Below are 14268 nucleotides of genomic sequence, written 5' to 3' on the forward strand. Positions count from 1 at the left end.
TGGATAATGGATGGATGGATGGAATCTTCTTTCTTTTCAAAATTTTAATGTATTGTAATTGTTGTTTCTTTCAGAGAGCTTCTATGTATCCCTGCAAGAAGATCTGGAGCCAGCAGCTCTTTCAGATGACACTTGTCCAACAGGTAAAAGTTATTGTTCATTATCCTTATATGGTAAGCCTACAGCGGATGTTTTCTGAATATCTTAAATATGTAACTTGAATTTATAGGTAAAAATGTTGATCATGCTGAATGGAATTTTATTCGCAAATATGTTTTTGTTAATTATTATGTTCATTTCAGGAGTATTTTAATAATCCTGGGAAAATGTTTTGCTTAATTTATTGTTTATAATTAATGATTATAATGATCCTTTAACACTAGAATTACCAGAGTCTACGAAAAAAACTCGTTGATCCGGAACCACCTTAAATCCCATCGCACCTTTCCGTCAGCGTCTTTTGTCCTGTAAATGTGCAGATAAAGACAAGCAGGCTACTATTCCATCCCCCCACCACCGCAGAACATGCACAAAGTTCTCCCAGCTCATGCCTTGATTATCTGGGAGTAATGTGCTGGAGTTTTAGAGTGGAAATAATAGATCGTTATTTGGAACACATGCATTTCATGTGTGTTCCGTTTCTACAATAATCTGTGTAAACATATTGTTAAAACAGAAAAGTTTTTCATATTTTGGTAGTAAATGACAAAATGTAGGCATAAAGTATATAATGTGTGAAGCCTGAAGTCCAAAGATCAAATGAACACTTTCACAAAAGGTTCAAGGACAAGACAACCGCTTCTGTGGTGTAGCGGTAAGATTTGCTGACTTGTAATCAAGTGTCCCAACAAGGAAAGAAGATTTTGTGCTGACAGAGGACAGAAATATACTATTCTGTGTTTAGGCTGACTATACAATCCTCTAGTTGTCTTTGGCTATCTAATCCAATGCTTGCTTGGCAATTCTAAATGCTGAGCCCCTGTGTGCCAAACTTAGCATGCACATGTGAATGGATCCTTTGACAGTGTTGTCCAGAGACAGTGACATAAATATTAAAGAAAAATGTAGTATAACAAACATGCGGTCAGTGATTACAAGCGCTATATTTTATGCAAATGAATATGAATGATGTTGCATCCGTGTCACAATTTTTTTCGAAATGTACTATACAGGTCATACAATTTAGTTATTCCAAATTTCATATATCTATGTCTTTAATCCATCCAGATCAGAGAATGTCCATTTCCATTGCCTCAAAACACCACTCATATCTACAGTTATTCCCAGTTTCAGATAAAAAGTAACAGCGTCAGATCCCTGAGTGGGGTAGTATGCATCGTGATTGTGACTGAGAGAATAAAAGTGGGGAAAAAAAAAAGGTAACACTTACAAGTCCTATAAATGTACATCGGCTGTTACAGACGCAAACCAAACATATATGTTTACTCTATAATATTAACAATAAGATCAGCTCACTACTGAAAACAGGAAATACAGGAGGCAGTCGGGATTGAACCGGGGACTCTTGATTACAAGTCAGCAAATCTTACCGCTATGCCATGGAAGCTGTTGCCTTGTCCTTGAACCTTTTGTGAAACTGTTTATTTGGTCTTTGGACTTCAGGCTTCACACAGTATATAGTTTATGCCCACATTTTGTCATTTACTAGTAAAATATAAAAAATGTTTCTGTTTTAACAATGTTTTTACACAGATTATTGTAGAAACGGAACACACATGAAATAGCATGTGTTCTAAATAACGATCTATTATTTCCACTCTAAAACTCCAGCACTTCACTCCCAGATAATCAAGGCATGAGCTGAGAGAACTTTGTGCACATTCTGCGGCAGTGGGGGGGATGGAATAGCAGGCTGCTTGCTGCTTGTCTTTATCTGCACATTTACAGGACAAAAGATGCTGACCGAGAGGTGTGATGGGATTTAAAGTGGGCGGGATCTACAAGTTTTTTCGTAGGCTCTGGTAATTCTAGTGTTTAATATATTTTTAGAGAACTTTTATTAGTACCAGAGAAGGAAAATTGTTTAACTGCTTTAAATGTAAACTTCCTGTTTAAAATCTAATTATGTAGTCCTGATAGTTCTGTAACATGAATCAAAATTTATGCAGGGAATGAATAGATCTTGATTTCATTCATAATTCTTTTTTTCTCATTATCTTGTCTCTATATTGTTATTTGCATACCATAATATTTTAAATAACTGCTTATTTTTATAATCTGGTCCACAATTTGCATTGCCGTTTAAATTATTATAATGGTAACAGTTCAAAAGTGTGTTTTTTTTAAATTTATTTATTTTTCCTGTTTTTTGTATAATTGCATATGTAGTTGAAATACGTCACAAATACATGTGTTCAAAAGCTTCTTCAATTCTATTTGTAAATTGGTATGAAAAATATGTTTATTTTACTTATGCTAAATTTGTTAATTATTTTAAATATTTTAAATTAATTTTGCTCAATGAAAGCCAGTGTAAAGAAGTAAAGCATTTTTTTTCTAGCTGTTTATGCAAGAACATGTTTAATACAAGCGTTTAGGTTTTTTTTTCTTATTTCATGGCAAAATAGCAATTTCATCCTTGTAAGTAACCAAATAAGCCTCCAAAAGTGTATTATTGGACTGTACCAAAAAGAAAATTTAAGAATAAAATTATATTCTTCACAAGGTTCAAAGGGTTGTCTGAAATCTGTTGTTTTTCATTTAGCCATTTCCATTAAACTAGTAATGGTGAGAAAGAAGAATGGTCTTCCTGACAGTGATCTACAGGAAATACTAAGAGAAAAGATGAGGATTTTGGAACATGAAAGCGGAGAGGTCACAGCAGTTTTTAGTGTAAGACAATGTAAACTTTTTCTTTCATGCTTTCCATATTACATGACTATAAATGTATGAGTTCGCTTTAATGATATATAATGCTGCATACAATGCAGCCACTTGTTTGTTGTACCTTGAGAGAACTGAGAAAGGAAAACAAGAGCAGAAATTGCGCTAGAACGTTGCGTACCTGGAAAGTCTTCATACAGGCACCAGCACTGTCAAGCAGCAGTTTTCATTGGTTGTCAGAATGCAGGAAGCTGGTGATGCTTTGGAAACATGAAGCTGTGCTAAAACGTCTGCACAGAGTCCTGTAATTATTCATGCCCTGTGATTCTTAGTCATATACAGTGGTGTGAAAAACTATTTGCCCCCTTCCTGATTTCTTATTCTTTTTCATGTTTGTCACACAAAATGTTTCTGATCATCAAACACATTTAACCATTAGTCAAATATAACACAAGTAAACACAAAATGCAGTTTTTAAATGATGGTTTTTATTATTTAGGGAAAAAAATCCAAACATACATGGCCCTGTGTGAAAAAGTAATTGCCCCTTGTTAAAAAATAACCTAACTGTGGTGTATCGCACCTGAGTTCAATTTCCGTAGCCACCCCCAGGCCTGATTACTGCCACACCTGTTTCAATCAAGAAATTACTTAAATAGGAGCTGCCTGACACAGAGAAGTAGACCAAAAGCACCTCAAAAGCTAGACATCATGCCAAGATCCAAAGAAATTCAGGAACAAATGAGAACAGAAGTAATTGAGATCTATCAGTCTGGTAAAGGTTATAAAGCCATTTCTAAAGCTTTGGGACTCCAGCGAACCACAGTGAGAGCCATTATCCACAAATGACAAAAACATGGAGCAGTGGTGAACCTTCGCAGGAGTGGCCGGCCGACCAAAATTACTCCAAGAGCGCAGAGACGACTCATCCGAGAGGTCACAAAAGACCCCAGGACAACGTCTAAAGAACTGCAGGCCTCACTTGCCTCAATTAAGGTCAGTGTTCACGACTCCACCATAAGAAAGAGACTGGGCAAAACGGCCTGCATGGCAGATTTCCAAGACGCAAACCACTGTTAAGCAAAAGAACATTAGGGCTCGTCTCAATTTTGCTAAGAAACATCTCAATGATTGCCAAGACTTTTGGGAAAATACCTTGTGGACTGATGAGACAAAAGTTGAACTTTTTGGAAGGCAAATGTCCCGTTACATCTGGCGTAAAAGGAACACTGCATTTCAGAAAAAGAACATCATACCAACAGTAAAATATGGTGGTGGTAGTGTGATGGTCTGGGGTTGTTTTGCTGCTTCAGGACCTGGAAGGCTTGCTGTGATAGATGGAACCATGAATTCTACTGTCTACCAAAAATCCTGAAGGAGAATGTCCAGCCATCTGTTCGTCAACTCAAGCTGAAGCGATCTTGGGTGCTGCAACAGGACAATGACCCAAAACACACCAGCAAATCCACCTCTGAATGGCTGAAGAAAAATAAAATGAAGACTTTGGAGTGGCCTAGTCAAAGTTCTGACCTGAATCCATTTGAGATGCTATGGCATGACCTTAAAAAGGCGGTTCATGCTAGAAAACCCTCAAATAAAGCTGAATTACAACAATTCTGCAAAGATGAGTGGGCCAAAATTCCTCCAGAGCGCTGTAAAAGACTCATTGCAAGTTATCGCAAACGCTTGATTGCAGTTATTGCTGCTAAGGGTGGCCCAACCAGTTATTAGGTTCAGGGGGCAATTACTTTTTCACACAGGGCCATGTAGGTTTGGATTTTTTTTTTTCTCCCTAAATAATAAAAACCATCTTTTAAAAACTGCATTTTGTGTTAATGGTTAAATGTGTTTGATGATCAGAAACATTTTGTGTGACAAACATGCAAAAGAATAAGAAATCAGGAAGGGGGCAAATAGTTTTTCACACCACTGTAGTATGACATACTCACGGTGATAAGATCCAGCAACTGCTGTGTTGAATTTGTCATCCCCTCTGGCTAGAAATTGTTTAATGTCCTGCTTGAGGATGTTTCAGTTAAATTATTTGAAATTGTAATTGTCCTTTCATTTAAGCAAATACATTTAATACACATATACATACATATCTATTTATCTGTATTTTCCCTTAAAGGTTGCAATTCTATATGGATTCAGTAAAAACTCTCTTTTCCCAAAGCCCTGCTCGGCTATTCATGAGTCAAAGTTCTGGTCTTATAGAAAAATATAAATTTTTCCAGATATAATGTGGAATATAATAATATCTGGATAAAAATCTTTCTAAGTCTAATGAGCACAGCTACTTATAATGAAACTCCAGTAGTCCATCACTTTTGGGATCAAACCGGTATAGATATCTCACTCTGTTAGGAGGTTAATTTAAACAGTTCAAATATCTTCAATTTTAGATATCTGAAATGTGTGCATTTTTTTTTAAATCAAACTGTAATTGTCATGAATAGTAAAAAATACATTGTGGATATACTAATGTCAGTGGAGGGTATTAAATGTTAAAATTTACCACCTTAGAAACTTTTTCTTAGTTAGAGGAACGGGTAAAAAAAAATGTAATTGCCAGCATCAAAAGAAAAGAAAAGAAAAGAAAATAGTTGATGACCATAGTGTACAAATGAGTGTATATATGTAGTTATAGAGTGAACTTCTGTAGTTAGCCAATCCCAGTCTAATGTGAATGAAACCAATCAAAATTAAAAAATATAATCAAAATACTCCTGGAAAAAACAATGAGACAGCAATACATTTCAACATTGTTCAGTGATTGTTACTTAATAATTTGTAACTGTATTACAGCTTGTTGGTAAAAACTAACCCTTTCAGAAACACTCAGAAATAGAATGCTGGTGCCACATCAGAGCTGTATTAAAGACAAAGCTTTTTCATTAATTAAAATGGAACCATTGATAGAAGTGGAATATTAAAGAAAAGCTGAGAGAGCAGCTTGTCACCAAATTGTCAGATAAACCACTGTAGAGTCATGGCCTCATCTTCTGTCTTATACAAGATAGGGAGAGAGATCTAGCTCTTGCAGGAGAATTCTACAAAGGGCATCAAATACAGCACAAGGGGTTTCAGCAACACTTTTTTCTTTGAAAGATTCTACAATGTTTCTACAATGAAAAACATTAGTATCCATTGCACCCTGCCAAAATTACTTTGAGCCTTTGTGAAATTTAGGGGGTGTTCTTCAGCTGTCCTCAAACCCAAAGACCAAATCAGGAGAATAAATAAAATAAAAAAAACAAGTTTATTTAACAAGAAAGCAATAATTGCAACAGGAGACGCATTAAAGGGAAAATAAGACACCGATGCCCTCAGGGCTTATCTCAATATTAATTTCTCCAGGGGTTGCCTTTTCATTTACAAAATATATCCCACCCTGCTCACCTTCCATGATACCATACTGTTTCACTTCTCTTTCCTTCTTCCTTTGCCATTTGAGCCTTTCTCCACTGCTGACGCCAAGCTCACTGGTCCATAATCATCTCTGGAAATGTCACAGAAACCTCTTCTTAAATCTTGGATAATGTCACAGTGCTCTGAGGTCATATGAGTAGAACCCATCCAAGAACCCCAAATAACTCCTAAATTCCTATAGCACTATACATCTTTTCCTAGGGAGGACCAGATAAAACCCCAGTCCCTTAACTGTAAAACTGTACTTAAACTATAAAAATTTTTTTGGGATTTCATAAAATTGGCCAGTGGTTTTGGGGAATGCCAAGTAAGCCTAAATCACTTGATATTCCTGATTTTAATTCATTTCTTTAGACCTAATTCCTTGCTTGTAGTGCCACCTACTGGTCACAACTATTGTCACTACCCACTGTAGTTTACACCTTGAACAAGTAGACTATTACAATTTTGAGCACAGTATTGAAATCATATTTCATAAGTAGTGAACATCCTCTTTATGATAAATTAATTTTATTATCCATTCAACATAATACATTCTACTATGTTAACATTTTAAATACTTGTGAAAATTTGTTCTGGGAAGTGACTTTTTCGCTTCAGCAGTGTTCGATGCAACCTGTATATGATGCTGCATATCCAAAGTCCAAACTGTTTACGTTATGTTAACTTGTGATAATGGCTCTTTTAAAGCCTCATGAAAAATTCTACTTCAATGACTCAAAATTCAAATTTTCAATTCAAAAAAAGTGTATTTTAAAAATTAAGATGTTAACAACTGCGGTGGGCTGGTGCCCTTCCCGGGGTTTGTTTCCTGCCTTGTGCCCTGTGTTGGCTGGGATTGGCACCAGCATGACCCTGTAGTTAGGATATAGTGGGCTGGATAATGGATGGATGGATTAACATTATATTATGTCTCTGGATTTAGTTACGTATTTTACTAAAATGAAGAATGACATTGTTTATAATTGCAACTTAAACAATTTTAAGTTTTTAGACTGTTTTCTCAGTTTTCTTGCTTAAATCCTTTGTATAGTTTCAGAGGTACTGTATCATAGTATTGAAAATGTACAAAAATAAAACGTAAAAAGCCATTCTTTTATATCGAGGGAGATTTTACGTAATTATAAAAAATTTAATTACTGTTTTACATTACTTGCTTACTAATTTCAGCTCATCGTGATTTATAATATGTTTTTAGGAGCTGTCCGCTAGACTGTTGGCTATTATTAGTGATGAAGATCTGATTATAATCACTTTTCGAACTGTTGAAGAGATATGGAAGTTTTCTACATATTATTCACTTGGTAATTTTTTTTTTATTTCTTATTGGCTTACTGCTGGTATTTTGACAATTTAAGTGGCTTTTTCAAGAAATAATTGTATAAAATGTTGCTGTGATTATATGTTCTTCCATTCAATAATGAAAAAATATCAACATAAATTGTATATCTCTTAAAATTACCCATATGGTCATGTTTGATGCTGAGGTTATCGAACAAAATTGATACAGTAGGACACTGCAACCTTTTTCATTGGAAAAAATAATTGCCACGTGTAGAACATTTTGTGCATGTGTCTATATAAATGTATGGTTTTTTTTCTTCTTTGTGCTTGTTTTTATTGATAACAAAATGTACTACTTTTACATTCTTAATAAATGAACAGCACTAATGCTATAACTGTGGCAGAAACTACTGTAAAAAATGCTCTTTCCACGTTTAAGTTCAGTGTTTGCGTTCTGTTAGCAGCTCTTTATAACCATTTTTATTCATTTGGAATAATTTGTTGCGAATAATTGTTTTTTCTGTGTTTTTTAAATGTTATTTTTGTTATTCTGTTTTAACATGAGCACTGACGTTTTTGTATGCTGGTTGCATGGATGCCACCGTATTGTTTGCACTGTAAGAGTGACCCTCATTGTTAGTCTTTTGGTTCATAACCTGTGTTGTCCTCTTACTTTCCCAATAAAAGATGGGCAGTATGCATAACCAGGTCCCTAAACTTTATGCATTAAAGGAAATACCCTAATTCATTTCATAGCAAATAGTCTAATAAAAAAAATTAGGGTTTATGAGCCTTTGAATTTTTATTTAGAGGGTATGTCTCTTTTTTCTTTTGACTTTGGTCTTATCATTGTTCTGTGTCCTGACAATCTCTTAATTTGACTATCCTCAAGTTAGTCAACCCTTAAAACTTGTTTGCATCTCTGCTGCTAAGAAATAATCCTTAAATGTTCAGTATGGTTTTCATAATGTTAATGAGATGATTAAATTGAGAGTGAAACACATATGGGTGGCACGGTGGTAAAGTGGTAGCGCTGCTGCCTTGCAGTAAGGAGACCTGGGTTCACTTCCCAGGTCCTCCCTGCGTGTAGTTTGCATGTTCTCCCCGTGTGGGTTTCCTCTGGGTGCTCCAGTTTCCTTCCACAGTCCAAAGACATGCAGGTTAGGTGCATTGCCGATCCTAAATTGTCCCGGGTGTGTGTGTGTGTGTGTGTGTGTGTGTGTGTGTGTGTGTGTGTGTACTGCGGTGGGTTGGCAACCTGCTTGGGATTTGTTCCTGCCTTGTGCCCTGTGTTGGCTGGAATTGGCTCCAGCAGACCCCCCGTGACCCTGTGTTAGTATATAGCAGGTTGGACAATGACTGACTGACTGACTGAAACACATATTTGGCCTGAGACACACAGGAAGAGTAAACATAAAGTTAATTTTAAGTAGCAAAAAAGAAAATGAAAAGAAGGGGATGTGAAGCATTAGAGGATTTTAATGAGCCCTTATCAATATTGTATCAGCATCTGAGAATGAAAAAGTTATTAAAACTCCTTGCTTGTGTATTAAACATTTATCAATTTATTGTCGAAATAGCATATTAATAGGATACTAATGTTTACTACATATGAGTTGGTATATTTGTCGCCTACATGAATGTTAAATGCGGATTTTATAACAATACAAATAATTTACAGTATTTTACATGAGAAATGTTTTTTTTCTCTGTTTTTTGCCTGACAGACTTACTACAATCATAAGCAATCATCTCATAAGGAATTATTTAGAACCTAGGTTAGAAGAAGTTACATTGTGTGTTTAGCATCATAACTGAGTGTTCAAGTATCTAAGCAGTTTCAAAATAAGTCTGTGAAGTCCCTTTCCTTACTTAAGTGAAGAGTTTCTTCTGTTAGCTGTAATAAACTATATCTTGTCTATATGGATATTAATTACATTTTAAATTCACTCAAATGGAACAAGAAAATACATTACAAAATACTGCAGAACTGAATAAGAAAAAAGTGTGATAGAATGTTATAATATGTTCATCATTGGTGTTCCATAGATATTTCCACTCCTGGTTTGCTATTAAAATGTAAATAACAATGTCTGTTGAAAATGCTGTATTAGCATGCTGTACCTGTCCAGGGGGTCTGGTTCATTTTCCATTACTGTAAGCAAATCTTAAGAATATAATAGTACACTTTATTAGATAAAATTTTTGTTTTGCTTTTAATTTTCTGATTTACATTTTGTTTCAGGCCTTGTTAACCACTGCATAGAGAATTTATTCTTGGAACAAGTCTTTTTGCTTAATCATTTAGATGAAGATGATGCTGGTATTACAGTCCAAGTAAATGAGGAAGGTTTACATTTAATGTACTGTGGTATCCTACAACAAGAAGGTAAAATATAAATTTGGTACTTTTTTTCGTTTTCCAGTCCATCTTTAAAGGCTTAGCTAATAGCATTCATTAAGTTAGGAATAAATGGAGAGATAACTAACTACATATTTTATGTTGTTCTAATAGTGTTGGTGTTTGCATTTTTGGTTGTGATTTACCATTACATGGAAGAACCACTAGGTAGAGCATTAAAATTTTCAAATGGCTTGTGGAGCACTGGTTCCAGTACTTAGGTTTGATTCCTGGTTAAGTATGGCGTTATTTCAGTGCCACTATTCTGAGCGTACGTAAAAAAATATTGCAAGTGCAAGTGTTGCATTTTGAGGAGAAATTTATTTTGAGCGTACAAAACCTGAATTTGAGTGAACAAAATTCATTGCTGCGTGCAAAAAATGTATTTCAGTGTTTGCGCTTATCCATATACACACACACAATAGCACCCCCTCTCGCTCAGTTTTTTCATTTGCGCTTGCTCGCAATGTGTTGCTTGCGCTCACAACATTCTCTGCTGCAAGCGCTCAACTCTCTGTACACCGTTATAAGTGTGCCACAAAACCAACCAATCACAGACTTGGTTTCAAAAATTCTGATTGGCTCTTACGGTCTCCAATCAGCTCGCTAGCTGCTGCATTCCGGAAACAGTCCGAAATGTAGCTAAATCCAGCTAAACTCAATTAAATCCCAATTTGCGGATAATATATTTAATTATTTTATTTTAAAATATATTATTTGTTAAGACTATCGTTGGTGTAGTATAATGTAGTTGCATTATACAACCATGCCAACTGACTGTTTCCGGAATGCAGCAGCTAGCGAGCTGATTGGAGACCGTAAGAGCCAATCAGAATTTTTAAAACCAAGTCTGTGATTGGTTGGTTTTGTGGCACACTTATAACGGTGTACAGAGAGTTGAGCTCTCGCAGCAGAGAATGTTGTGAGCGCAAGCAACACATTGCGAGCAAGCGCAAATGAAAAAACTGAGCGAGAGGGGTGCTATTGTGTGTGTGTGTATATGGATAAGCGCAAACACTGAAATACATTTTTGGCACGCAGCAATGAATTTTGTTCACTCAAATTCAGCTTTTGTACGCTCAAAATAAATTTCTCTTCAAAATGCAACACTTGCACTTGCAATCTTTTTTTACGTGCGCTCAATATTTTTTTACGTGTGCTCAGAATAGTGGCACTGAAATAACGCCATAGTTAAGGCTCAGCAACAACCTTTTTTAAATGATATAATTTTAAGTTGCACACTGTTTAGATTTTATTGATTTTTTTCAATGTTGTTATTATTGTATAGTTTGAAATTGGGTGTTTGTTTTTCAAGCTTTTATCAACACAGAGACAATTCAAAGTAAATTTTTATGGCAGAAAATAAAAACTGTTATACTAATTTATTTAATTGTGCCTATCAAGATATTCAAGGGCACATTACATAAATAAACACAAAATATATACTTGTAGATGTATCAGCGTCTTTATTCCAGCCATTGACAGTAAGGTGGGAAATAATTTTAAAGTGCTTGAACTAATATACAGTATTATTGTGTTTATATTCTGTACATTTTAAAAAAAAAAAAAAAAAACTCAATGGGATTTCTGTTTTTGCAATGGTATCGAGTATCGTGAAATTCTGGTATTGTGACATCACTGCACTCAATGACGCAACTTACTAATCATGCCTTCCAAGAACTTTGCTGAACTTTCTTTCACTTCACTTCTGGTAGCAGCGTTCATTTCTGTAAAGTGGCAGCTCCGTGCCTCTGCATGATTATATCCTCAGCCTCTTTGTGCTTTCAGCATTCATTTGCATGAACTGCAAGCCCAATTTGTACATGCTGAGATGGAAAAAGGGCATGATGCCTAAGAAAATTCCACTCACTACAACATTATTACCAACAGCCAGGGCTATTCTAAGGGAAATCTGGAGATCACAGTATGCTTCTAGGCTCCTTTTTTATAGGGGATACTGGCTGTTATGATATTGCATGAATAGTCAAATGGTCGCATCCCCCAGTGTCCTCTAGGCCTCGGAAAACTATTGAAATATGCTGTTTAAAAAAGACAATGTGAAAAAAAAGAAAACAGTAAGGAGTATTTATAAAAAAAGTAAAACATAGCAGTAAACATACTGTATATGATAAGTATTTGAGTAACATAAAACCTTGAAGTTTGTTCCCTAGTGTTCTAATATAGAGTCCACAATCAGATCTGTTTATCCACCTTCTTTTAATTCTTGGGAGTTTGAGGTATTATAGTCAAAGATTTTTTTTAGTTTTGTTTGCCTAGATCAAAACACAAGACTTTTTACAAGTTCTTGCGATCCTAGCAAACAGTTACAATATAATTTCTCTCTATGTCTCTGTCATTAACCATCATTAAAGATGAAGTGTCACAGACTAAACAAAGTGGCAGAATACACTGGAGAGGGCCTAGGACCCTAAATGATCTGGAGAGATTCTGTAAAGAGGAATGGCCTCAGGTGCCATGCTGTGTATCCTCCAACCTTATATTGCTGTTATATTGGCAAAGGGAGGTTGTATAAAGTATTAAATGCAGGTGTGCCAACAATTGTGGCACATTTGTTTTTGTTAAAAATATATATATATTTTTTTTTTTTTTGGAATGAACTTGTTTCAATTAAAAGTCAGACGTCTCTCATTTTTTCAGTGCAAGATGACGGTTCTAAAGCAAACAGTATTTTTTTTCTCAATCCCTTCTTACTAGTGAACTAAGGGGTGCCAATAATAGTAAAGGGCACTGTAAGTAATATGATATTAGTAAAAATAGTAGATTACAGAAGGATTTAAATTTGGTCCCTTTACAGTTAAGTTACTTTAAATTTGTCAAGAGTATTTAATGCATTGACTTCAGTAGTTACTTTTTGAAGCAGCTTTTTTTTTTATTAATTTTTTTTTTAAGCCCTTTTATTCTGCAGTACATGAACAGCAACTATGGGAAATTATTCTGCTTTACAGCATTTATAGGTGTATTGTATATTCCATATGTAAATTTCATTCTAGGTACACTGTTTGCACGGTTCACAGGAAAACTACTTCAAGATTTGACAGATGGTGAACCTCACTTGAAGTACAATGATGTGGTGATTGTTGATACTCCGACAACTGGATCTCATTGGATAGTACAGTCATTGTCCAATGCTTCAAAGGCTCAAGTAGCTAAGTCTTCCTTGGAGCCGTTAATACCATTCAGTCAGTAAGTAGATATATATTTTTGACATACAGTAATTTTTTGTCTAGTTATCAAGTATTTGTTAATAATTGGGTGGTTGAGTTACTGTTGTATACTTGCTTTTCATTAGGACATCATGAGGTATAGATTGGCTTCACATTTGGCCACACCTGTTACTCCTCAGCTGAAGACAAATGCATACTTTAAGTTTTTTTAATTTTACATAAACAGTTGAATCTTATTCATTACATGATTAAGTCTATTTGTGTTTCATGTTTTGCATTACTAAGTTTTCTCTTCATTTTTTTACTTTTCCTTATTAGGACTGGTGTTTAAAAATTTAACTTGGCCATGTCTCACTTCCATTGAGCATACTATTCCTTAAACAGCTTTCATAAACTTTTCTGTTTAATGCCAGAGAGACTCCTTAGAAGTGAGAATTTCCTCCGCGCACCTCTCACCCTCACTATACTTGCTTTGCTTACACCTCCATCTGACACACTTAAGTAGTAGAACTTCCCTATTTTCCTCAAAAAGAACTCATTTGCTGAGATCTAAATTTATAATAACTACATTGGCTTTTTGCATCCTTCATTTTTTGCAAACAGTACTTACCACCTGCACACTAACCTTAACACCACTACATAATTTATGCATCCACTTCCATTGATTAAATTTTTTTCTCCCAATATGTTTACCACACATGACTCAAGGCAAAGAACCCACCTCTTCCATGCCTCCTTCTCTTATACCTCCACTAATTTTTAGTAGGAACATAATTCAGCTGCAAACTGCTAAATTAACAAAAAGTAGTAGAGCTTTATAACTGTACATTTTATTTATATGGTGACTTTCTGATGCTTAAAGCAGTTCACGGGTATTCAGACTAGTACATCAGGAACAGAATCACAGAAAAAGCTCAATTAATAACAAAAGACAGAACCAAGTATCAAGGCAAAGACCAAGTAAAAGATACATTTATGAAGCATAAAAGTATGGTTATTACAAGTAAACAGTAAGCTGATATAAAGTACATAGTGCTGGAAGACAATAAAGAATATGTTGCAGGAGGTTCTTGATGCTGTTTGGTGCAAGGTCATTTAAACTTTAGTAAGTCCTAGTTATAC

General features: G+C 35.1%; 1 protein-coding gene across 6 annotated transcripts in view; it reads left to right on the forward strand.

Annotated features, from left to right (window-relative positions):
- LOC120527788 (SH3 domain and tetratricopeptide repeat-containing protein 1) overlaps window positions 1-14268 on the forward strand; it is a 69033-nt gene that overhangs the window by 20569 nt on the left and 34196 nt on the right. For 5 of the 6 annotated variants that reach the window (XM_039751610.1, XM_039751609.1, XM_039751605.1 and 2 more), the window contains exons 2-6: window positions 75-143; window positions 2726-2853; window positions 7475-7580; window positions 9806-9949; window positions 12973-13165. In XM_039751610.1, coding sequence (XP_039607544.1) covers window positions 75-143; window positions 2726-2853; window positions 7475-7580; window positions 9806-9949; window positions 12973-13165 — 640 coding nt within the window. The remainder of the gene's footprint in view (window positions 1-74; window positions 144-2725; window positions 2854-7474; window positions 7581-9805; window positions 9950-12972; window positions 13166-14268) is intronic. The other variant, XM_039751606.1, reaches the window with a different exon arrangement.

This window comes from Polypterus senegalus, chromosome 4 (assembly GCF_016835505.1).
Source record: "Polypterus senegalus isolate Bchr_013 chromosome 4, ASM1683550v1, whole genome shotgun sequence".
In the NCBI taxonomy this organism is placed as follows: Eukaryota; Metazoa; Chordata; class Cladistia; order Polypteriformes; family Polypteridae; genus Polypterus; species Polypterus senegalus.